We start from the raw sequence: 25,700 nt of genomic DNA, 5'->3' as shown, positions 1-25,700 counted from the left end.
ATGGGCTGAAACTCCCACGGCTGTTACGTGTATGACCGTTTTTACCCCGCCATTTAGGCAGCCATACGCCGCTTTCGGAGGAAGCATGCTGGGTATTTTCGTGTTTTCAATAACCCACCGAACTCTGACATGGATGACAGGATCTTTTTCGTGCGCGCTTGGTCTTGTGCTGGCGTGTACACACGGGGGTGTTCGGACACCGAGGAGAGTCTGCACACAAAGTTGACTCTGAGAAATAAATCTCTCGCCGAACGTGGGGACGAACTCACGCTGACAGCGGCCAAATGGATACAAATCCAGCGCGCTACCGACTGAGCTACATCCCCGCCCCGAAAAAGAGATAATCCGGCACACGTACTAGCTTTTAATTCTACGACCCAAAGCTCGCCCATCAGACCAGGAGGAATTGTACGTGTCTGCGTGAGAAGGTACGAAAGCTAACCGTCTCACCCCAGACGTTTGAACGTCGAAGTACTTCATCCGGGGGCTTTAGAACGGAATACGCCCACATCAGCTACGCTTTTTAAACCAGACAACTCTAATAGTCGAACAAAACGGGAACATTGTACCACTTTTAAGAGAGCGAACAAGTTCCAGGAAATGTCTTGTGCCTAAATCAAAGTCGAAGTATTAGTAGAAGCGAAAACGCCATCAATCGCGACGATAGAGTTTCAAAAAGAGTGTCTGAGTAAGCATAATCTTGATCAAGAACATCATGCATATTTTTGCAAACAAATGAAGTGCCCTGTTTTGGGCAATGAGAGTGACAAGTGGTTTGGTGTGTTGTTGAAGGAATGGCAACATCGGTATGAGAGACATGTCTGTCACTTTGGCTGTCCTTCCGTCTATTTCTCTCTCTCCTCTCTCCCACTTGTACACATTCTGTTAGTAGACAGGCAGAAAGATACATACAAGTACATAAACTCTCTCTCTCTCTCTCTCTCTCTCTCTCTCTCTCTCTCTCTCTCTCTCTCTCTCTCTCTCTCTCTCTCTCTCTCTCTCTCTCTCTCTCTCTCTCTCTCTCTCTCTCTCTTTCTCTCTCTCTGTCTCTCTCTCTCTTTCTCTCTCTAACTCTCTTTCTCTCTCTAACTCTCTCTTTCTCCCTCTCTCTCACTCTCTCTCTCTAACTCTTTCTCTCTCTCTTTCACTCTCTAACTCTCTCTCTCTTCCTCCCTCTAACTCTCTTTCTCTCTCTATTTCTCTCTCTAACTCTCTCTCTCTCTCTCTAACTCTCTCTCTTTCTCCCTCTCTCTCACTCTCTCTCTCTAACTCTTTCTCTCTCTCTCTCACACACACATACACATAAACGCACGCACGCACAAACACATAAGTACACACGCACACACACACACACACGTCTACGCACGCACACACACGCACACACATACACACACAAGCACACACACACACACACACACACACACACACACACAGACGCTCTCCATCAAGCAATTTCTCTTTCCCCTTACCACCACACAAACCCTCCCCACTGCCCTTATCTCCATGAACATACAAATTACTGATCCTGGCCGAGTCCTTTCAATACGTAGTATGCAATCGACATAGGATGGAAACACGAGCTGTGCGCATCGGATTTTATCGGAGCGGCCTAACTCGATGTATGTCGAACAAATTATGCACCAGCAACGTTTTTCCATTTACCAAAGTCATTTGATTTAGAAGCAGCCACCAGGGGACACTTAACTCTGTTACTTTTGCTCTCAGAGTTAGCCCCCTTCGGCTGCGATGACAGAAGTAGGGGATGAACGGAACGGAGGGGGGGGGGGGGGAGGGGTGGGGGTGGGGGGTTAGGAGGGTCGAGGGCATAACTGGTGTTTTTTAAAGGGAGAGATTTTTTTCACCCAAATTTTGATGCGAACCAGTCAAGAAACGCCCGAGCTATAAGCGAAGAAATTAAAGTGCGCGTGAGCGCATATTCGTACGTTACACATGTATTGGTGTAGCGATCGGTTAAACTTTTTGTGTGGAATAACAATGGCATAAGACATGCCAAATTTCACACCATAAACACCGGATTTACAAACGATTATAAGTGTGACGGGCGTACAGATGAACGGAGGCCTTTTGATAATATAAATGGATCAGTTTTTAACGTGTAAGTTGGCCAATACAATATATTTTCTGAGTTCTGAGTTCTCGAACGTGTGCTGTTCCCAGTAAAAAACAAAACTAGTGCTTTCATTTCCCGACAGTATACCGTGCTGAATATACTGTTATACATCTCTGCGTCGATATGTTTCCGCTGTGTATTGCTACATTGTAGAGTGTTTTCATAACGTTGATATTTTTTCAATCGTATCGAAATGCTTTTCAGTTGTTGTTTTCTGTCAGTGTCGGCGTGTTATAAGCAGCAGATGTTGCCGTTTAGCGTTGCCACTTCGCCTGATGAAATCACGATTGCTTTGTCTTTTTTATGCATGAGCAATTAATTTTGTATGGCATTGTGGATGTTCTTTTTTTTTTCTCCAGATGCTTTCAAACTTTTCGAAGCATGTGTGAACTTCCACAATAATGTAGAAGAGGAGAAACATCTTTGCCGGTTGATATAAACTTACACACACAAAACATGGAATGCGGTTGATGGTTTCTTCTTGTCGTTCGCTGTTAGATCGTCAGTCCGGACTGCAGGGCGAAACGTGCTGTCCTCTCCAAGTCCTCTCTGGGGCCGATGGTTTGACGTGATAGATGATGCATTGTTCTTGTGAGATAGACCATTTCTGTATACTGTATTAGTTTTTGTGCATTCATATGTTTTGTTCTTCGTCGAAGCGTGTGCTCACAATGGCGCAAGTGGGACATCGGCATGGCTCCACACGTTAATGCATGTGTCTACATGTTGAAATTCGGACAGTATTACTGATACATTAAGACATTAATTTAAACACATATATTAACAAAAATTTAAAGACAAAACAAACAGAAAAACTCGAAGCAAACAAAAGAAAAGGGTTTAGGAGCGCTGAAAAATTACTTTGTCGATATCAGTTTCTTTTGTTTCCAGTTGCAGCAACTTCTCGGGAATAAATGAAATAAACAACACCCACTCGTTCATTTTGATGAATTTTGACAAATAGAAAATATAACGGACTAAAAATGCATCTGCTGAATGACCAAAACGATATTTGAAAATATCAGCGGTCAGTGGTCAAGTCGAAGGATATATCTGATCTCGAACGGTATCGTTTCCGTGCGTAATGCACACAATGCAGTCCACCGACCAACACGCAGCTGAGTCCCGCGACTTGAAATTGTGTTGTTAAGACATAGTTCACACTGAACAATTCCATGCATGTCGAATTGACCCGTCACTTGAACCAACCGCTTAAAATTCAAATCAGCCAGTTTTTCGTTTCCCAATCTGTCGGAGTAGCTTAACGAAAACGTGCAGCATTTTCCTGATAATTAGTGTCTCGCAATTCGTTCTTCACTGTAGGCTTCATCGTTTTTCGAACAGTAAGCTCCGATCAATTTCGCACATATTTGTGACCCTCCACCACGAAATGAGTCGCATGTCACCTCGCGCGGTTCTGCGCTAGGCTTAATATAAGTCCGGGAAGTGTCTGGTAACAGTGTGAGGGTCACCTTAGTCACAGGCTTATAACTCAAACAGTTTTTGCTCTTTTCTAAAACGGTTTTCACCACTGGATAGAGCATAAAAAACTCTTTAGGAAAATGTAAAAATATAAAAATCATGCAAAGGTGACATGCGACTCATTTCGTGGTGGAGGGTCACATTTCTTGTAGATTTGTACGAGGACGCTCACAGTAACTGGTATATATTTAAAGGTTACATCATAGCAGATGGTTTGTTTGCGTTATATCCAAGTCGAGGGATACAAAGTTGCGGGTGTCGGAGCAGGGGCGGATCCAGGGGTTTTTTCCGGGGTTTCGGGACCCCCCCCCCCCCCCCTAGCCTAACTTTGTTTTCGCAAAAAAAATTAAGAAAAACAAATAAAAAGAAAAAATAAGATAAAAAAATAACGAAATTAAATTTGAAAAGAAAGAATAAATAATGGCTCAGATTGCACCAGATTGCTCCATTTTCCTTGTCTTTATAAAAAAATGTCAGGGGGGGGGGCATGCCCCCGGACCCCCCTAGGAGCCGGCCTTCGTCTTCTAAATGACGTTCTGGGAAGGTAGTTGTGTAATTTGTTGGCTCAGGTTGCATCAGATCGGTTAATTGTCTTTGTTTTTATCCAAAATTGTCTTCTAGAATTAACTTTTGGACGGCGTATTAGGGGAAGTTTCTAGCCTCAGATTGCACCAGATTGCTCTATTTTCCTTGTTTTTATCAACATTTGGCGGGCCCCTTTAGTAAGTTCGGGCTTCGCGTCGTCGATCTGTCCCGAAAAGAAATTTGGGAAAAAAAACCACTTAAAAATGATGTGATCCGCCCCTGCGGAATATGTTATGACATCATTGTCTGCCACTGAACAGTCGTTGAGTGAAATGAAAACCTCTTTGGAGTACACCTTTTGTCCTCAAGTTTTTTTTTGTTTTTTTTTTCCGTTTTTTTTCTCTGGGTATAACATTTTCGAATGACGTTTTAACTCAGGAGTATATCAGTGATGGGGAGTGATTTGCTCTCGCTGCACCAGCACAGTGGGGGTTAAATGAAACGTAATTGACAATTGTCATTGTACACAGTATGAATAAATGGCTTTCAGCCGTCAAAACCTTACCGTCAGCAATTGATGTATCCGATAAGAACCAGCAGGATGAACAACTTGTGCGACTATTCACACAAAAACACGACAGCTGGTCTAAAGTTTTGAAGTGAATGCAGCGGGTGTCCCGTAAAAATGTGTCAAAAACGGAAGCCGTTCATGGTTTTTACAGTGATAGTAGAAATGTAGGTCTAATTATTACTGTCAGGTAAAATCCATTTTGATTGTTCATGCTGAATAAGGAGTTTAACAATGGTAGTGAGTGTTTGTATACGAATGAAGAAAACATGGATTTGAAAGTATTTGAAGATGAACACGCAAGGAGAGATGTAAGCAAACAGACTGGCGGACAGGCAAACACACGCACACACGCACGCACGCAGGCAGGCACACGCACAAACACACACACACACACGCAGGCACGCACACACACACACACACACACACATACACACACACACACATACGCAGACACACACACAAACACATATACGCACATACACGCACACACACACACACACACACACACAAGCACGCCGCGTACGCACACACACACACACATACACACACACACACACACACACACGCAAACATACACACACACACACAAACACACACACACACACACACACACACATACACACACTAAGACTCGCACGCGTACTCGCATTCCCATCTGCGTGTATCTATGTCTTTCTGTCTGTCTGTCTGTCTTTCTGTCTGTCTGTCTGTCTTTCTGTCTGTCTGTCTGTCTCTCCGCTGTCTGTACGTGCAGGTGTCTGTGTACAATCATATTTCACATTTATCTTTGATACCTTGGTCAGTAAAAGCGCAAGATACCCGTATGACTCCCTATCCTTTAATACCGTTGTCTTTCAGGACAAATCTATTTTTGAACACACCGAAAAAATGAAACTACCTTTTACTCAGTGTCCTATCAAACTAACCTTTGCCCGCAGTTATCCTTTCTCTTCCCAAAGGGATTCACACAGACACATTCTTCTTCTTCTTCTTCTTCTTCGTTCATGGGCTTAGACTCCCACGTTCACTCATGTTTTTAGCACGAGTGGATTTTTACGTATATGTCCGTTTTTACCCCGCCATTCGGGCAGCATGCGCCGATTTTGGGGGAGGCATGCTGGGTATTTTCGTGTTTCTATAACCCACCAAAATCTGACATGGATTACAGGATCTTTTCCGTGCGCACTTGGTCTGGTGCTTTTGTGTACACACGAAGGGGGATAAGTCACCAGCAGGTCTGCACATAAGTTGACCTGGGAGATCGGAAAAATCTCCACTCTTAACCCACCAGGCGGCAGCGACCGGGATTCGAACTTACGACCTCCCAATTAGGAGGCCGACGTCTTCCCACCACGACACTGCGCCCGTCTCACAGACACATTAAAGGAACATGACTGGTAATACAGTCAAACACGCATAAGCCGAACTCGCCCGGGGAATGAAAAATCGTTTCGCTTATCCGAGTTTGTGCATATCCGAGTTCGGATAAGCCTAACCTTTCCCGAGAAATTACCCTGCAGTTCGGCTTAAGCGAGTTCACCCCCCCCCCTCCCCCAAGAAGTCAGACACTCACAAATCATAGTCATCTCTTTATCCTGCCCCCCCCCCCCCCACCCCCAAGGAGTCAGACACTCACACAACATTATTGAGAATGTTCTCTCTGTCTTTTTATGCAGGATATTCTGGTGCGTGGTCGTGTGTGTGATGGCCATACTGCTGGTGACGGTGATCTACTGGCAGATGTCGGACTTCTACCGCTACCCTACCGTCACCAGCGTCAACGTCAACTACGTCAACGAGGACGACTTCCCATCTGTCACCATCTGTGACCTCAACATGTTCAACAAGTCAGTGTGTGCAGATGGGTGTCTCTGCTGTTCTTGTTTTTAGACCAAGACAAATCTTCAATGTTTCTGATTCCCCGACCGATCTTTCACCCCATTGACGTAGAAGTATTATTATATGGAAAATTGCACGATTCCCTCTGACTAATTCGCGTGCGGAAATGCTTTCTCTCTTCGGTGCGAACAATTCCACCCACATTTACCTTGTATTTCCTGAAAACATGAATTCGCTAATGCTTACTCTACGGTTGTTCATGTTAGTTTACTATGCTGAAATAGAAAATTTAGAATCGAACGCATACGTCTTCAGCACGACCATTCTCCTCAATCTATTTTATACGACATGTAGAAAAGCTCGATTTGATGGTGTTAAACATGGAGCGCGCGCCATAGCTACACGTACACGTTCCCGTCTTGGCTACATGTCGTGAGATCTAAATCTCTGGAATATTTTTTTCCCACACAGAATGTTTATAGACGAGCTGGACGTGCGAACCCAGATGCAGATGACGTACCTGACTGAGATCACGGGCATCTTCCACCTGGTTGGACGGCGAGTGTTGGACAAGCTGCTGAAGAACGTCACAGTGCAAAGCTATACGGCGAACAAGACCGACTCGGAGATTGTGCAGGGATTGCTGGACGTGAGTACAGTGGGAACCCCCCTTTTAAGACCCCTCAATTTAAGACCCCTTCCTTTTCATGACCTCAGTAAGCTGCTGAAGAACGTCACTGTCCAAGGCTATAAGGGCAACAAGACCGACTCCGAGATTGTGCAGGGATTGCTGGACGTGAGTATACATCTCTAGTGATTCTTGGTGAATATTGAGAGAATCGTAACCCAAATATGAGGCAGAGCGCTGTTTAGAGAACTGATAAACAAAGGGAAGTAATCAAGCGCTCTCAAATGCATACATGTGTATTAGAGTAAGTGAGAGTTATTCGGAACCATTCTCCTGGCACCTGGGAGAGAAATAGACGGACCGACAATCAAAGTGACAGACATGACTCTCATACCGATTTTACAATTCCTCCCACCACACGCCAAACCACTTGTCACTTTGAAGCATTGAAAAGAACAAGTGACTTTCATCCTTTCAATATTGATGAATATTGGTCAAGGGATGTCAAAGCTGTCCTGAATTGTTTGATACTGAAGCTGACTTTGCGAAGTGTACCTCGAGAAGCTCGCTGCATGAAGCTTGGGTACCGAATGTTCGGTAAAAAGACTTCGTGTTGTCAACTTCAGGCTCAATTAAGGTGGGCCTTAATTATTATGTACATTTGAAGTGGGTTTTTTTACAGACATTGCGTAATGGGTCGTTTTCAGAAAAGGTACTCAGATGTGTGACAAGAAGTTGCTAAATCAAATTTTTGCTCAGGAACTTGAAAATTGAATTGTATTAAAGTCAACACTTCCACACACTGGAATCAGCAAAAATTGGGATATTTAATCAATGGCTTAGTCGGAGGCCTAGTGTAACAGTTGCTACATAGTAACCAAACGGTTCTGAAAAACATGTTTAAATGACAAATAATGTGGTGTTTTTTTTACCAAATCATGTTTGCTTTCAGGTCAAAAAGAAGATTCATATTCAATTTCAGTATTATTATTAATCGCTTCTGGGGCTTTGTCACGTTTCAATATATCACTCAAGGTGATTATGAACCGGTTAATTACTACTAATTAACTAACCACACCACGATCCACTCTCGCAGGCATACAATTAAATAGAGTCAACAAAAGTATAAGTTTCAGACGCCTGTTTATGTATAAACTCTCCACCTCCCTCGAGCCTTCACTCAAAATATGTTCCTTTTACGTTCTCAACACGTAAAAAACCAGTGTTCACTGACAAAATGCCAGTACTATGTAGAAAATTATAGTAACACGCTGAACCCGTGTAAATACAGTCGAAATGAGAATGTTCTGTTCGAAAAGCTCTAGTTCGTGCAGGTGTCACACACCCCACGTTGTCACTACTCCAATGAAATCATAGATACGAAAAGACAACGGTGGTCAACGGGGTGCGTACGACATGGTGCACTTAGCTTTATCTCTGCTGCTGCTGCTTAGCCGGTATGCTGGTTAGTCGGTTCGCTGGTTAGCCGGTCCGCTGGTTAGCCGGTTCGCTGGTTAGCCGGTCCGCTGGTTAGCCGGTCTCCTGGTTAGCCGGTCTCCTGGTTAGCGTAGCCTCAACAGTTCCCGCCAGAGTCAGCCGTGCCGATGTTACGGGAACGTAACGAACGAACGAAACGAACGAACGAAGGAAGGCTGCAAACAGAAAGCATCGGTGCACTAAACATGTCAGCTACCCCTCACCCACCACCTTAAAACATGTCATCTTTAAATATCTCATCGAGCACGTGGGCCTGCACAAAACTGACTTTTTACAACAACAAAACAGCCATTTTCCGTCCTTCTCTCCCTATCTGCAAAAACCATATACAGATTAGTATTTTAGCGTCACAGAGAGTAAATTATGCGCTAACCTGGAAAGAACAACAGAGAGTATTTCATTCCACAACACAGACTCATCAACAGCGTTAAATAATGATTTATTACCTCAAAAGCCTATGATTGTAACTCTCAATGGAAGCAAAGTCCGCCTCCTCCCTGGAACAGTCTCTGTTCGTCAACAGTGACCCAAAACGTCCAGAACCCCTTGTCGAATCCTTATGCGAAAGCCATCGCCGACGAAGGAAATGTGACGACTTGTCCTCAGCAAAATACGTGGCAGAGGAAAGGAATAACTTGTGGAAGTTCCCCTAGAGTGCCGAATATGATACTCGGTGAAAAACCATCATACTCTAGTAACTGTGTGTTAGGTCCTTCCCCTTCTGCCGCTGGGTGTCAAGTGTGTCGTCCTTGAGTCTCTGACAGACCACCTAGCCAAATACACGTGACTGACCTTGTCACCAAACCAGTCCAGCTATACACAGTTTTGCCTCCCCAAGCAGGAAAAAAGACACGAGAAACTCAATCCCTGAAAATCCCGTGCGCGCTGTCAGCGAAAAAAACCGTCAGCCCTATGACAGCAGAAACCTGCACTGTGAAGCTCGTGCGTTTCAAAACATCCGTGCTCGGGAGCACTGTCAGCAAAAACTCTGCTGTGTCCAATATCACGCACAGGCGCTTTCTATCATACATTGACCCAGAACAGGCACTCCACTGAGTGACGCTTTCTTGGTCTCTGTCACCCGATCGTGACACACCTCCCCTCTTCAAGACGAAACCTCGGTTTCGCTCACAGTCATGTTCTCCTCTACAGCCCGAGAGAGAAAGTCAGCTCCAACATTGTTGGCGCCCGGTATGACGCGTACCGTGAATTGGTACGGTTGGAGAATCAACGCCCAGCGCATAAGTCTGGCGTTTGCCAACCTTGCAACCTGAAGATATTGCAGAGGTTGATGGTCCGTCTCCAGACAGAAAGGTCGTCCGTACAGGTACGCTTCGAACTTCTGGATGCCCCAGACAATGGCGAGACACTCGCGTTCAACCGTTGCATACGCTGCCTCGGCCGAGGTCAGCTTACGGCTGGCGAAGCAAACAGGGTGCAAAAACCCCTCTGTCTCCTGAAGCAACACTGCCCCAAGTCCCTTCCCTGAAGCGTCTGTCCTCAGCACGAAGTCCTTGTTCAGGTCTGGTAGTCGGAGAATAGGCTGACTGGTGAGTCGCCTCTTCAGGGTGTTGAATGCGGAGCTACATTCCTCAGTCCACACTACAACGGTCGGTTGTAGTTTCTTGGTAAGGTTGGTCAGTGGTAGAGCGATTTCGGCAAAGTGCGGGATGAAGCGTCTATAGAAGCTGGCTAGGCCCAGGAAAGACCTGACTTCTTTCTTCGTGCGCGGTGGCTCCGCCTCCCGAATCTTCTGGATCTTGTCGTCCTCTGGAACGAGCAATCCCTCGCCGACAACATGACCCAGGAAAGACAATTCCCGAAATCCCAAGTAGCACTTGGACGGTTTAGCTCCCAGATTTCCGTCCTTCAACCTTCCGAACACGTCGCGCAGGGCGTCGAGATGTTCAATCCATGTCTCTGTCGCGATCAGCACATCGTCGATGAAACTGCTGATGTCCTCGCGCTTCAATGGTTCCAAAAGTTTCCTCATCATGCGAGTGAAGACGGCACCTGCATTCTGTAGACCAAAAGGCATGACTGTCCACTGGAACTGGCCGAATGGAGTGGTAAATGCAGTCTTTGGGCGGTCTTCCTCGGCAACTGGGATTTGCCAGTATCCCTTGGTGAGGTCCAGTTTGGAAAAGTACTTGGCCTTGGCCAAGTGACTGAAGAGGTAGTCCACATCAGGCATGGGTTCCGCGTCAAACGCCGTAATCTTGTTCAGCTTCCGGTAGTCAACACAGAACCTGACGCGTCCATCCTTCTTCTTTACAAGCACAATTGGTGAACTGTAGGGAGAGTTCGCTGGCTCGATGACGCCCAACTTCGTCATGTCGGCGATTTCCTTCCTGACCACCTCCTTCTGGGCATGAGGCATGGGATACTGCTTCGTCCTCACTGGCTGTTTCTCCAGCAAGTCGAAGGTAAACTCCTCTAGATGCGTCTGAAGTGGTATGTCTGTAAGGACCCGTGCTGCATCCTTCAGGATCTCTTGCAAGTCCGCCTGCTGGTCGTCCCCAAGTTCAGGCGAGATGTGCACGTCCGTGTGATCCTCACTAGCCTCCAGCGGACAAACTGGTACCCGTCCTCCTCCCTGTTCTTCCGTTGTCTCGTCCATCACGACAGCAACTGCTTCTGTCACTTTGTCCTTTTCCCCGTAGGCAGTCCTCTCTATGTAGGCGCGCAGCAGGTTGGCGTGGTACAGGCGTGCTTTCCCGTTCATGACGATCCTGTAGTCGTTTTGGCCCACTTTCGCTGTCACCTCAAAAGGTCCTTGCCACTGCAGTTGTAGCTTGTTGTGTTTGACAGGTAGAAGTAGCAACACCCGTTCTCCAATCTTGAAGCTGCGCGGCCGTGCCTTGCGGTCGAATCCTCGCGCGTAACGCTGTGCTGCTCTTCCCAGGTTCTCTTGAGCCAATTTGCAGGTCTCTTCAATCCTGTTCCTGAGTTCTACGATGTAGGTCGCTGTCGTCTGCACCTCCTCGTCAGCTTCTTCGTCCGTCCAAGCTTGACGCAGGATAGCCATGGGACCGCGTACCTGTCTGCCGTACAACAACTCAAATGGGGAAAAACCCAAGCTCTCCTGAGGAACCTCGCGGTATGCAAAAAGCAATGCTGGGATGTACCTGTCCCACGTGCGTGGTTTCTCCTGAGCTAGTTTCCTCAGCATGGTCTTCAAGGTGCCATTGAACCTTTCCACCAGTCCGTTGCACTGAGCATGGTAAGGAGTGGTGAAGTGCTGCTCCAGTGATAGCAGTCGTGCTGCCTCCGCCATCACTCCTCCCGTGAACTGCGTGCCTCTGTCGGTGAGTACCTCTGATGGAATTCCCAGCCGGGACCACATAGTAACCAGAGCCTCAGCTACTCGCGTGGCTTCAATCGATTTCAGAGGGATCGCCTCTGGGTATCGAGTAGCGTAGTCCACCATGGTCAAAATGTATCTGTTTCCGTCCTCAGACGCAGGCAAGATGGGCCCGATGATGTCCACTGCCACCCGACGAAAGGGTTCGTCGATGAGCGGCATCTTCTCTAAGGGGACCTTCCTCACCCTTCCTTTGGCAACCACCTTCTGGCACTTATCGCAGGACGCACAGAAACGTCGGACATCCGTGCAGATGCCTGGCCAGTAAAAGTGGCGCCAGACACGATCCGTGGTCTTCTTGGTGCCAAGATGACCTCCCAGAATCGAGTCGTGTGCCGTTGCCATGACACCCTCGCGAAACTCGCGAGGCACGACAACCTGTTTGAATGTACCTTCTTGGTTGCTGAACTCACGGTAGAGCAACTTCTTGTCCCTGAGGAACCTTGACCTCCCATGCTTCCCGGCCGTGAGCCTGAAGATTTGCCAGAGATCGCCTGGGCGTCCTCGTGTACTCTGATCCAGTCGGCTGCCTCCTGAGTAGTCTTTGGCTGGTGCTCCTGCACGAAGGTCACCACCTCAGGTCGCAGGCTGGACATCAGTTGTTCCATGACTATGAGGTCGGCAAGGTCGTTGACGGTCCAGTCCTTTTCGGCCATCTCCACCCAGCGCCGCAGGTAGAGGTTAAGGCGTGCCACAAACTGATGACTCAGCTCGCCGCTCAGTCTCTTGCTGTTACGCAGACGTCGTCTGTAGGCTTCAGCAGTCAGGTTAAAGCGCTGGAGTAACGCCTTCTTAAGTGCCTGATAGTCTCTCGCCTCGTCGTCCTCCAAAGCGTTGTAGAGCTGCAATGCGCGTCCCTTTAAGCAGGTGCTAAGGCGGCTAGCCCACGTGGCCTCTTCCCACTTCTGGTCAGATGCAATGCGCTCAAACCGGCGTAAAAAGTCGTCGAGCTCGTCCTTGTCATCGTCGAACGTCGGCAGTCTCGTACGGTCGGCAACAAACGTCGGCGCGCTAGCCTGAGTGAGCGTACCCTTCTCGGCCTGTAGCCTAGCTAGCTCTAGCTGGTGATCGCGATCCGCCTGTTCCTTCCGGTCTAGTCTGTCACGTTCGTCTTTCTTTTCCTGTCTGTCAAGTTCGGCCTGTCGTTCCTGTCTCTCAAGCTCGTCTTTCTTTTCCTGTCGGTCACGTTCTCTTTCTTGTCTGTCAAGTTCGTCTTTCCTTTCCTGTCTGTCTCGTTCTGCCTGTCGTTCCCTTTCTTGTCTGTCAAGTTCGTCTTTCTTTTCCTGTCTGTCACGTTCTTCTTTCCTTTCCTGTCTGTCTCGTTCAGCCTGTCGTTCTGCCTGTCGTTCCCTTTCTTGTCTGTCAAGTTCGTCCTTCTTGTCCTGTCGGTCACGTTCTTCTTTTCTTGTCAGTCGCTCAAATTCTTCCTTCCGTTCTACTTCTAAGCGTTTTAGAACGCTTCGGGCTCTAACGCGTGCGTCTCGCTCAGTCGGTTGCTCGCTCCCAGGAGTCTCGAAAGTTATTCTCCTCGTAGGAGATCCCCCTGTAGCCATGGTTAGTTTTAGCAAAGCTTTATTACCAAAATAAGTCTAACGCAGCTATAGCTAGAACACGCGGTGATGAAAGCGGTGGATACAAAAATCCAGCAACCAGAAAATGCAGAAGAAAAATCCAAACGGTGTAGAACAAATCGCGTAGCCTACTTTATGGCTGCTTTTTGCGGTGAAACAAAGTGTTTCCCACAGCCGTGGCCTACTTTATCGGCTGCTTTTTGCGGTGAAACAGAGTGTCTCCCACAGCCTTGGTTAGGACAGAAGTCCTCGGACCCTTCCCCCCCAAAATTCCAACAAAGTCAAAATATGGAGAAAAATCCAAGTAAAACAAGACGGTAGAAATGTAACCTGTTACAGAATGCAAAACAACAATGTAGAGAAAACTGAGTAAAACGAACAACAAATCCGTTAACCCCGCTCAGCTCTCTGCAACGGAAAACTCTGAACGTACAACAACAAAGATTCACAAACAAAGGAAAGGGAAGTAATCACAGTTAGCGCATACAATAACTCACAAATTACAATTTACATTTCCTGCAAGATGTGAATCGCTTAAGGTGTGGTATATGATCAAAACTATACAAAAAAGGGTAGCACCAAGCAGAAAATAAGTCGAGCACTGACGAGATTATCTGCTCTTAGTTATCCTTAATTGGTGGGTCTTTATCAGTCAGAAATTAACTGAGTAAATCCCGGCTTGGCCCCCACGTGTCACGTTTCAATATATCACTCAAGGTGATTATGAACCGGTTAATTACTACTAATTAACTAACCACACCACGATCCACTCTCGCAGGCATACAATTAAATAGAGTCAACAAAAGTATAAGTTTCAGACGCCTGTTTATGTATAAACTCTCCACCTCCCTCGAGCCTTCACTCAAAATATGTTCCTTTTACGTTCTCAACACGTAAAAAACCAGTGTTCACTGACAAAATGCCAGTACTATGTAGAAAATTATAGTAACACGCTGAACCCGTGTAAATACAGTCGAAATGAGAATGTTCTGTTCGAAAAGCTCTAGTTCGTGCAGGTGTCACACACCCCACGTTGTCACTACTCCAATGAAATCATAGATACGAAAAGACAACGGTGGTCAACGGGGTGCGTACGACATGGTGCACTTAGCTTTATCTCTGCTGCTGCTGCTTAGCCGGTATGCTGGTTAGTCGGTTCGCTGGTTAGCCGGTCCGCTGGTTAGCCGGTTCGCTGGTTAGCCGGTCCGCTGGTTAGCCGGTCTCCTGGTTAGCCGGTCTCCTGGTTAGCGTAGCCTCAACAGTTCCCGCCAGAGTCAGCCGTGCCGATGTTACGGGAACGTAACGAACGAACGAAACGAACGAACGAAGGAAGGCTGCAAACAGAAAGCATCGGTGCACTAAACATGTCAGCTACCCCTCACCCACCACCTTAAAACATGTCATCTTTAAATATCTCATCGAGCACGTGGGCCTGCACAAAACTGACTTTTTACAACAACAAAACAGCCATTTTCCGTCCTTCTCTCCCTATCTGCAAAAACCATATACAGATTAGTATTTTAGCGTCACAGAGAGTAAATTATGCGCTAACCTGGAAAGAACAACAGAGAGTATTTCATTCCACAACACAGACTCATCAACAGCGTTAAATAATGATTTATTACCTCAAAAGCCTATGATTGTAACTCTCAATGGAAGCAAAGTCCGCCTCCTCCCTGGAACAGTCTCTGTTCGTCAACAGTGACCCAAAACGTCCAGAACCCCTTGTCGAATCCTTATGCGAAAGCCATCGCCGACGAAGGAAATGTGACGACTTGTCCTCAGCAAAATACGTGGCAGAGGAAAGGAATAACTTGTGGAAGTTCCCCTAGAGTGCCGAATATGATACTCGGTGAAAAACCATCATACTCTAGTAACTGTGTGTTAGGTCCTTCCCCTTCTGCCGCTGGGTGTCAAGTGTGTCGTCCTTGAGTCTCTGACAGACCACCTAGCCAAATACACGTGACTGACCTTGTCACCAAACCAGTCCAGCTATACACAGTTTTGCCTCCCCAAGCAGGAAAAAAGACACGAGAAACTCAATCCCTGAAAATCCCGTGCGCGCTGTCAGCGAAAAAAACCGTCAGCCCTATGACAGCAGAAACCTGCACTGTGAAGCTCGTGCGTTTCAAAACATCCGTGCTCGGGAGCACTGTCAGCAAAAACTCTGCTGTGTCCAATATCACGCACAGGCGCTTTCTATCATACATTGACCCAGAACAGGCACTCCACTGAGTGACGCTTTCTTGGTCTCTGTCACCCGATCGTGACAGGCTTCTTTTCAGATACGGTGGTGTGTTTTCTCTGTGATCCTTTATTTCCGTGTTTGTCTCTGTGTGTGTTTGATTGTTGGATTTTACTTCTCTGAATATGTTTTATAGCTTGTTAATAGTTTAGTTGCTTGTTCCTTTGTTTCTTTGTTTTCTTATTGTTTTTCTTTTTCTTGTAAGCTTTCTTTTGTTTATGTCATTCTTTTTCTCTTCAATACTATTTTTTTCTTTCTGTCTGTCATTCTTTCTATTTTTCTTTCTCTTTCTCTTTCTTAGATGCTATGTCACGCCAAAAGAGAAAAAACCAGTTAATTACAAATATAACACAGAGCAGGAACAGATCTTGGTCGTCGACAGTGTAGATATAAAAAAATATATGAATCCAACGGATTCACACCAGTGGCTTTGTCGCTTTTGGAGACAGAGATGAATTCTTTTTCATTGAAAGGCTAGTCTTATCACGGAAAATATTGTAAGCCAATTAAAAACACGAGAGACGAAATTGGATTATCTTATTAAATAATATGGAGGAATTTTCAATTCTCGCTGACAATAAAATACACACATGCAGCCTCGGGCAAAATGAGATTTGGAGAAAAAAACGTATTCTTATGTCCTGTTCAATAACTTATTTAAATGGTTTTAATGTTACTTGGGGAAGTCCGTACAGCCTTTCATCTATTATAATTTAATCTAATTCTAATTCTAAAAGCAAAGAAAAAAGAGGTTGCAACAAAACATAATCGAAAAGAAGTTATTGTATTGGTCTTTGTTCGAATTTTTTTAAAGGGGATTTTGACACTAGTGGCTCTTAAAAAATAAAATAAAAACTCCCACTTTGAACAGACAGCATCCAACCTGTTCATCATTGGTATGTGTCCACGTGAGGAATAAGGCAATAGCAGGTGTGAACATAAGTTGACCTGGGAAATCGAAAAAATGTCCACCCTTAACGCACCAGGCGGCCGCGCCCGGGATTCGAACTGACGACCTTCCGATTACAAGGCCGATGTCCTATCCGCTAGGCCACTGCTTACGTCTGATTACCATTTAGTAAAAAAACCAAAATAAGCGAAGAACAGTTATTTCATAGAGAACCATCCTCACAAATCAAACCGCAGAATAATGAACAGCACACAACAAGTCGAGCATGTGATTCCTCAGTCAGCTTTTCATTTCCGCAGACAATCCCTTTACGTCTGATGACAACACCCTTTCAGTTCTAACTCTGTGCACTCTGTTTGCATGTCAAGTCCCGCCAGGTCCTAGGGCAATGCGTTTAAACCTAACAACAACACGCTTTCAGTTCTAACTCTGTGCACTCTGTTTGCATGTCAAGTCCCGCCAGGTCCTAGGGCAATGCGTTTAAACCTAACAACAACACGCTTTCAGTTCTAACTCTGTGCACTCTGTTTGCGTTTCAAGTCCCGCCAGGTCCTAGGGCAATGCGTTTAAACCTAACAACAACACGCTTTCAGTTCTAACTCTGTGCACTCTGTTTGCGTTTCAAGTCCCGCCAGGTCCTAGGGCAAAGCGTTTAAACCTAACAACAACACGCTTTCAGTTCCAACGCTTACGAGGTCTTCCTCTCAGATGTAGAAATGATGCATGGTTGCATTGATGCCGTTCAAAGGAAAGATTTTTTTCTGCAGAAATACCGGAAGATGTGTTTTAAAACCAGACGATCGAATGGCCTGAAAGCTTCTCTTCAGAATACGACTAGTATTACACGGTGTCAGTGTATCTGTGACTGGTGTACATTTTTTTTTTTTTTTTGCTTAAATATATTATTTAAACTTAGCACAATATAGTATTTAGACTTTGCACAAATACTATTTATGTTCTAATGCAGGCTACTCAACTCTGTTGTCTTATGTCATGTATGCTGTACTGGAAACTTGCATTCTCCCAGTAGGGTAATATATTGTACTACGTTGCAAGCCCCTGGAGCAAATTTTTGATTAGTGCTTTTGTGAACAAGAAACAATTGACAAGTGGCTCTATCCCATCTCCCCCCCTTTCCCCGTCGCGATATAACCTTCGTGGTTGAAAACGACGTTAAACACCAAATAAAGAAATAAAGAAAGTTTGTTTGTTTGTTTGTTTGTTTGTTTGTGTGTGTGTGTGTGTTTGTGTGTTTGTTTGTTTGTTTGTGTGTTTGTGTGTTTGTTTGTTTGTGTGTTTGTTTGTTTGTTTGTTTGTGTGTTTGTTTGTTTGTTTGTTTGTGTGTTTGTTTGTGTGTTTGTTTGTTTGTTTGTGTGTTTGTGTGTTTGTTTGTTTGTTTGTGTGTTTGTGTGTTTGTTTGTGTGTTTGCGTGTTTGTTTGTGTGTTTGTTTGTGTGTTTGTTTGTGTGTTTGTGTGTGTGTTTGTGTGTGTGTTTGTTTTTGTGTTTGTGTGTTTGTTTGTGTGTTTGTTTGTGTGTTTGTGTGTTTGTGTGTGTGTTTGTGTGTGTGTTTGTGTGTTTGTTTGTGTTTGTTTGTGTGTTTGTGTGTGTGTTTGTTTGTTTGTTTGTGTGTGTGTGTTTGTGTGTGTGTTTGTGTGTTTGTTTGTTTGTGTGTGTGTTTGTTTTTTTGTGTGTTTGTGTGTGTGTTTGTGTGTGTGTTTGTGTGTTTGTTTGTCTGTTTGTGTGTGTGTTTGTGTGTGTGTTTGTGTGTTTGTTTTTGTGTTTGTTTGTTTGTGTGTTTGTTTGTGTGTTTGTTTGTGTGTTTGTTTGTTTGTGTGTTTGTTTGTGTGTTTGTTTGTGTGTTTGTTTGTGTGTTTGTTTGTGTGTTTGTTTGTGTGTTTGTTTGTGTGTTTGTTTGTGTGTTTGTTTGTTTGTTTGTTTGTGTGTGTGTTTGTGTGTTTGTTTGTGTGTGTGTTTGTTTTTTTGTGTGTTTGTGTGTGTGTGTTTGTGTGTGTGTTTGTGTGTTTGTTTGTGTGTGTGTTTGTCTGTTTGTGTGTGTGTTTGTGTGTGTGTTTGTTTGTTTGTTTGTTTGTTTGTTTGTTTACCCATGAATTCTGTATCATTGTGAGACAGGTCATATCTGTGACAACTTACGCCGTTTTTTCACGCCCGCTCATATTATTGCATGAACAATACATCAAAGAAATTCATCTGAGCTAAATGTGTGATTAAAAATGTCATTCTCCTACTAAAAGGTTCTAATATGTTTTTGTACTCACTGATGAAAAGTAAACGTGCCGTGAGGATGTCAAAAGCGGATGATTTTTTTTTTTGTATGTGTTCAAGGAAATTAAATGTGCAGAACGGATTTGGAAAAAACTCGCATCAATGTTTACTGAGGGAACAAAGCCTCAGGGCAGGAAATAGAAATTTGAAAAAAATATGATGCCTATACAAATAAAATTGTTTCCACGTACGTTTAATATTCCTTCATAGACTAATCGCATGCAAGCACACAAAAAAACACAGCATCAGGTTGACTGAAATAATATTGCTTTGACAAGTTTCATACATTTCATTAAGGACTATTATTGAGTAATGTTTGTTTTTAATTATTTCTACCGGTTTGATGACGTGTGTTTGAGTAGGCCCACAGTTTTGTGATTGCCAACTGGGACAATAAGGGTCTTTCGGGAAATGACATTCTTTTCACCTTAACCTGCGTGGTTTTCAAAACGTCAAAAGGACAATCGACAATTGCGACAAGACTTCGAAAAATCAAAGTCTTATGATAACTTTCTTTCTTTCTTTCTTTATTTGGTGTTTAACGTCGTTTTCAACCATTCAAGGTTATATCGCGACGGGGAAAGGGGGGAGATGGGATAGGGGAAAGGGGGGAGATGGGATAGAGCCACTTGTTAATTGTTTCTTGTTCACAAAAGCACTAATCAAAAAATTGCTCCATGGGCTTGCAACGTAGTACAATATATGACCTTACTGGGAGAATGCAAGTTTCCAGTACAAAGGACTTAACATTTCTTACATACTGCTTGACTAAAATCTTTACAAACATTGACTATATTCTATACAAGAAACACTTAACAAGGGTAAAAGGAGAAACAGAACCGTTAGTCGCCTCTTACGACATGCTGGGTAGCATCGGGTAAATTCTTTCTCGTCCCAACCAATATGGGACTCCCCCTAACCCGCGGGGGGTCTTATGATAACGGTTTGTTCAAAAGCGTATAACTGGACATGGCCTGCGTGACTGCAGCAAAAAAAAAAACTATTAAAAAAAAAATGAGCCGGCGGTAGGAAGACCGTGCAGATATCATCCAACTTTTCGTGCAAAGCGGCGGGGTAAGCGACGGTCGAACTGACCTAATTCACACGACACAGTCTGCCAACGGGCCTTTCACTGAGTCGGGTTGCACAGTGAGCTTTGCCGTGTGTTTTACATCTCACAAAATAGGCATTCCTAAATGTTCCATTATCGACAGATATTCGCATAGGTCAGTGGTATAGCGCTGCGCTGTAGTTCCTGAAGTCGCTGGTTCGAGCCCCGCCAATGCTATCATTTTTTTATGAATCATGCGCGTTTTTCCTGTTCAGATTGTAAAATATGCTTCTTTTTTTTTTTTTTTTTTTTTTTTTTGGGGGGGGGGGGGCACATTTTGTATGTGCTCATTAATATAAAACTTTTTGAGAAATCACTCACTGAAACGGACGCAGCACGCGCGCGTGCTTACACACACACACACACACACACACACACACACACACAAACACACACACACATAAAGCACACACACACACACGCACACACACACAAACACACACACAAACACCTACACACACACACACACACACACACACACACACACACACACACCAAGACCCTCGTCTCCATTCCCCGTCTATGTTAAAGGTGGAAGTCTATATTTTTGCTTTTTTTCAATAATCTTATGGTTAGATTTAGCTAAAAAGTTATGTCAGATGATGAATGAACCATGGGGAAAAAAGTTATAGAAATAAAATAGATGTAAAAAAAGATTTTATTTTTGGGTAGCCGTGACTCACGCTTCCAATATTTTGTTTTCTGTTTGCTGAGAACATGTGCTTTGCCTAAAAATACTGACCAATCAAATTCATGTCACTATGCTTATAGCCACGCCCAAACAAGTGCAGCAACAGTTTGACACTGGAGCGCTGTCCACGCTTTTTTTTAAACGCACGGAATGCACGGGATTTGAGAGGAGTTTTGCGCTTGGCATTTTCCAAATAAGGATATCCTACTATGAGTACTACGCTGGAATACTACAATGAATTTCAAACGGCTACACTAGCTTCGTCTTTCCTGATCGAAAGGGGGTGTATTGTTGATATTTGTAGATAATAGACTCTGCATTTTAATGGTCAAATGGCGATTTCAGTATAAAAATGTAGACAAGGACCTTTAACACATGTAATCTAAAATTGACTAAAAGTAAGCAAAACAAGAAATTCCTCCGAGGTAGGAAAAACACCCCCGTCAAAGGGAAATAACCTTCTCAGTTGGTGGCAGTGACTGAGTGAGAATGGTTATTTCCCTTTGACCATTAAGATGTCCCTCTATAAGTTCTTGTATAATTTTATTCCACCAATAACTCCCTAACCGTGTGTTTGACTGGTCCCAATTTTTGTAAGGACCGTCTCAGGAATGTATAGAACCTGTTCACCAAGTTTGGTGACGATCGGTCCGTTCATTCTTGAGATCTATATGCGAACACAAACACACAAACAAACAAACAAACAAACAAACAAACAAACAAACACATCGACCGAAACCTATACACACCCCTATACCGGGGGTGTAATAAGACAACGCAGACTGACAACAAGAAGAACATACAAGCCAGAGCACAGGTGTTTTTCTTGACAAAGCACGACTACAGTTAACCAATCTCGCTGTCTGGCTTTCGATGACCCAGTTTGAACACTGGCTGAGATTTAAAAAAATCTAAAAAATCTCTGCACCACACCGGGCTGACACGTGTGGGGCGATCGAGGTCACTGGGCATGGACATGATTCACGGACTTTTTTCCCCCCACGGACTCCGCTTATTGAGTTAACGCTCGTTTTCATATGTTTTAATAGTTTACCGAAATCAGATTCGAAACTTAAAAATCCACAAAAGCTAGATTACAGTTGTAATGATCCATCAAAGTCAGATTCAAGCTGAAATAATTCATTAAAACCAGATTGGTTTAAACAAAATGTTATTCAATTTAAGCATGATACAATAATAAAACGGAAACGAAAAAGACACGAACTCAAGCGAACGCTTATATTACGTGCCCTACGAACCACAAACCAGATTACAGTCTTGATAGTCCCCCAAAGCCAAATAATAGTTGTATTCGTCATCCAAAGCCAGATTAGGCCAAACAAACAAAAAGTCTGTTTACAGTAACATAGGCAAAAAAAAATAGGGTCGGTAGGTCGGGATTTAAAAAAAAAAATTTTTAAACATATTTTTAAGTTATTTTGCCAAAAAACAAAGACTTTTTTTTCCCCCCAAATGCCAAAAAAAAGTCTAGGGTCGCGCGAAAAAATAGAGTCGGTCGGGATACCGTAAACAGACTATTTTTGGGGGGGGGGCCTTGCACTTACTATTCTCCGACAAAGCCAGAACACAGTTGCAATTGTCCAGCAAAGCCAAATAACAGTTGTATAAGTCCAACAAATCCAGATCACAGTTATAATACTCCACCAAAACCAGATTACAGCTAGTTGTATTAGCCTACCAAATGTGTTACTTAAAAGCCACCTTAGCCTATCAAAGTTAGAATATAGCTGTAATTGTTTCCCAAAGCCAGATCACAGCTAAAATAGTCTACCAAACCCAGATCATAGGTTTAATAAACTTAGCACACAAAAATTGGGACAAAATCTGCAACCCGATTAAAGCGTTAATTCGCGTGTCCTTTCCTTCAGACTTTCAATGCCATTTAAGACCGTCCTCTTGACAATCTGGAACACCTTTTGGATCAAAGGTTCCACAGGGATCACGTGACCGCCGCTGAAATAAGGGTGCCCCCCAAATCGGAAGGGGCCAATTGAAAATCGACGAACAGTCATAGCAGGCAAAACTTGACAACTTTTACATACGAGGAGACAGTCAGATCAATTATCTACCCAGAACATGTTGTTTGTATATAGTCGATTTTTGTAAAGATTTTAGTCAAGCAGTATGTAAGAAATGTTAAGTCCTTTGTACTGGAAACTTGCATTCTCCCAGTAGGTAATATATTGTACTACGTTGCAAGCCCCTGGAGCAAATTTTTGATTAGTGCTTTTATGAACAAGAAACAATTGACAAGTGGCTCTATCCCATCTTCCCCCTTCCCCCGTCGCGATATAACCTTCGTGGTTGAAAACGACGTTAAACACCAAATAAAGAAAGCATTTCGTGTACTATGCTATTCCTACTGCTGCAGGCGTCGATCGTATGAGCGGTCAAAAACGGGAGTTTTTTTCGTTAATTTTGAAGGGTCAAAGCTAAGATAGTCTACCAAGCCAATTCACAGTTGTATCAGCCCACCCAATGTGTATCTTGCAGGCCACCAAGAAGATGATCGAGTCAGAGGGCGGAGGACTGCAGTGTGCGTGGGGAGACTTTTACTGGGAGAACTGCAACGTTGGCTTGCAGACACGCGTCACCGACATGGGGGTTTGCTTCACCATTGGTACGCATATTCTGTTTTCTTCTCCTCTTTCTGTCTCTATCTGGTTGTCTTTGTTGTCTCTGTCTGTATCTTTTTGCATCTGTCTCTCTGTCTCTGTTTCTCTCTCTAGATTTCTCTCTCTCTCTAGATTTCTCTCTCTCTCTCTCTCTCTTTCTCTCTATCTCTCTCTCTGTCTCTCTATTTCTGTCTCTGTCTCTGTCTGTCTGTCTGTCTGTCTGTCTGTCTGTCTGTCTGCCTCTTGACATACTCGTATCCAAATAATTATGACAAGTGATATCATGTAGCAAGTATGAACTTGATAGATCCTGTGTGATTGCGTATCCTGTAGCTTCTGTCTTCAATGACAGATACACGAAAACTGCGCAAGAACTCGACAGCCAAAGGCAGCAAGAAACGAGAGTTGAACCCAGTGAGTAACGCCATCCGGGGTCTCAGCCTGATCGTTACCACGTCAACGGACGATATTCCCTTCAGGCTGTACCATTCAGAGGGATATAAGGTGGGTCCATACTTATCGTGCAGCTCACATAGCGTCGTTGGTATTGGTGGAGGTTGGAATGATGACAGCGATGTTTGTTTTCTTGTTTGTTTGTTTGTTTGTTTGTTTGTTTGTTTGTTTGTTTGTGCTCAACCTCGTTGTTCTTACCAAAGCAACGGATAAAACTTCATTCAGGCTGAATCATTCAGACGGATTCAAGGTTCGCGCATTACCAGCGTGCAGCGCGCATCGTCGTTGATGGTAGTGGTGGCCGTTGTTTTAGGTTGGTCGGCTAGTATGTTGCTTGGTTGTCTGCTTTGTATTCAGGTCGATGTTATGCGCAAAAGCCTGGTGGTCCTGTGACGTGGCTTCGTTGAGAACTGCAAGGCCGAGGCACGAAGCGAAAGTGGGTCAAACCCAAACGGGGGGAGAACATACCGCGGGGACCGATTCGTTAAAATCACAACATATCTCAATTTCAACCGATCCAATAACGCGGCTGACACCCGCCCGGTTGGTACCTTTCTCGTGCACCCCGACTCTGATCACCTATTTACATTTTCAATATCCATTTTTAAAATCATAATTTTCTCTCAATTGAAAATTGAGAGATAGTTTCTCTCAATTGAAAATTGACAGATAGTTCGGCGAGAGATTTATTTCTCAGAGTCAACTTTGTGTGCAGACTCTCCTCGGTGTCCGAACACCCCCCGTGTGTACACGCAAGCACAAGACCAAGTGCGCACGAAAAAGATCCTGTAATCCATGTCTGAGTTCGGTGGGTTATAGAAACACGAAAATACCCAGCATGCTTCCTCCAAAAACGGCGTATGGCTGCCTAAAATGGCGGGGTAAAAAACGGTCATACACGTAAAATTCCACTCGTGCAAAAAAAACACGAGTGTACGTGGGAGTTTCAGCCCACGAACGCAGAAGAAGAAGAAGAAGAAAAAGAAGAAAAAATCAAATGCCGCTAGAGGCTAAGTCCTGCATCATTATACAGGCCTAAATCTAATTATAGGCAAATGCAATACGATATAACGTCATTCAAACTCATTTATACGACACAGAAAGTACATAGATAGTGATTTACCAGTTAGGTCAGATCTATTTGAATTGAGTTCTCTCCGACGGAATACGTAGTTTTTCATGCTGAAACAGACCCCTGCCTTTAATCTATTTGGGCCGGTATCGCATTAGAGACCAGAACTGAGACGAATGCAGTCATAACCGCATGTGTACAAAAAGAAAGTGCTGGCTCCGATAGCAAATAAAAAAGATAAATCGCATGATGAAAGCGACCTTTTACTTTTCATCCTAAAAGCATCTCGATGATATTATGTATAGTTCAGAGAAACCGCTATACAACGCAAATAAATTCTTTACGCTTTGATCAAGATTACAAAGTTAATTGATATACTGCAACATGTGTTGCAGCGATAAAAGTTTGCGTTCTTTGTGAATAGATGTTAATACTTGTTGCCTTCCGTGCTGAATACAAACAAATAGAAACATGTTTGAAGTTTGCTTAGGCCTAAAAAAAAAATAGGTGTGGTTACGGTAACCCGACCTACCCTATTTTTAGGGGCCGACCCTATAACTTTTTATTACATTTGTCAAAAAAACAAAAAACACACAAGAAAACGAGTGCAGAAAACGCAATGAAAGCGAAAGCGCCCGAGTCGCACACTTATTTCCCTGTCAAGTAGGTTTAATTTGTACACATTAGAAA

The 25,700-nt window shown here is 44.1% G+C and overlaps 1 protein-coding gene across 1 annotated transcript in view; it reads left to right on the top strand.

Moving 5' to 3' along the window:
* Positions 1-25,700, top strand: part of LOC138947744 (acid-sensing ion channel 5-like) — a gene marked incomplete at its 5' end in the record, with an annotated part of 69,537 nt that overhangs the window by 7,271 nt on the left and 36,566 nt on the right. The window contains 4 exon segments of the mRNA XM_070319293.1: positions 6,386-6,556; positions 7,020-7,197; positions 23,364-23,490; positions 23,838-23,989. Coding sequence (XP_070175394.1) covers positions 6,386-6,556; positions 7,020-7,197; positions 23,364-23,490; positions 23,838-23,989 — 628 coding nt within the window.

The sequence above is a fragment of the Littorina saxatilis genome, linkage group LG14, assembly GCF_037325665.1.
Source record: "Littorina saxatilis isolate snail1 linkage group LG14, US_GU_Lsax_2.0, whole genome shotgun sequence".
In the NCBI taxonomy this organism is placed as follows: domain Eukaryota; kingdom Metazoa; phylum Mollusca; class Gastropoda; order Littorinimorpha; family Littorinidae; genus Littorina; species Littorina saxatilis.
Note: the sequence above shows the minus strand (reverse complement) of the source record. Positions and strands in the feature narration are given on the sequence as shown.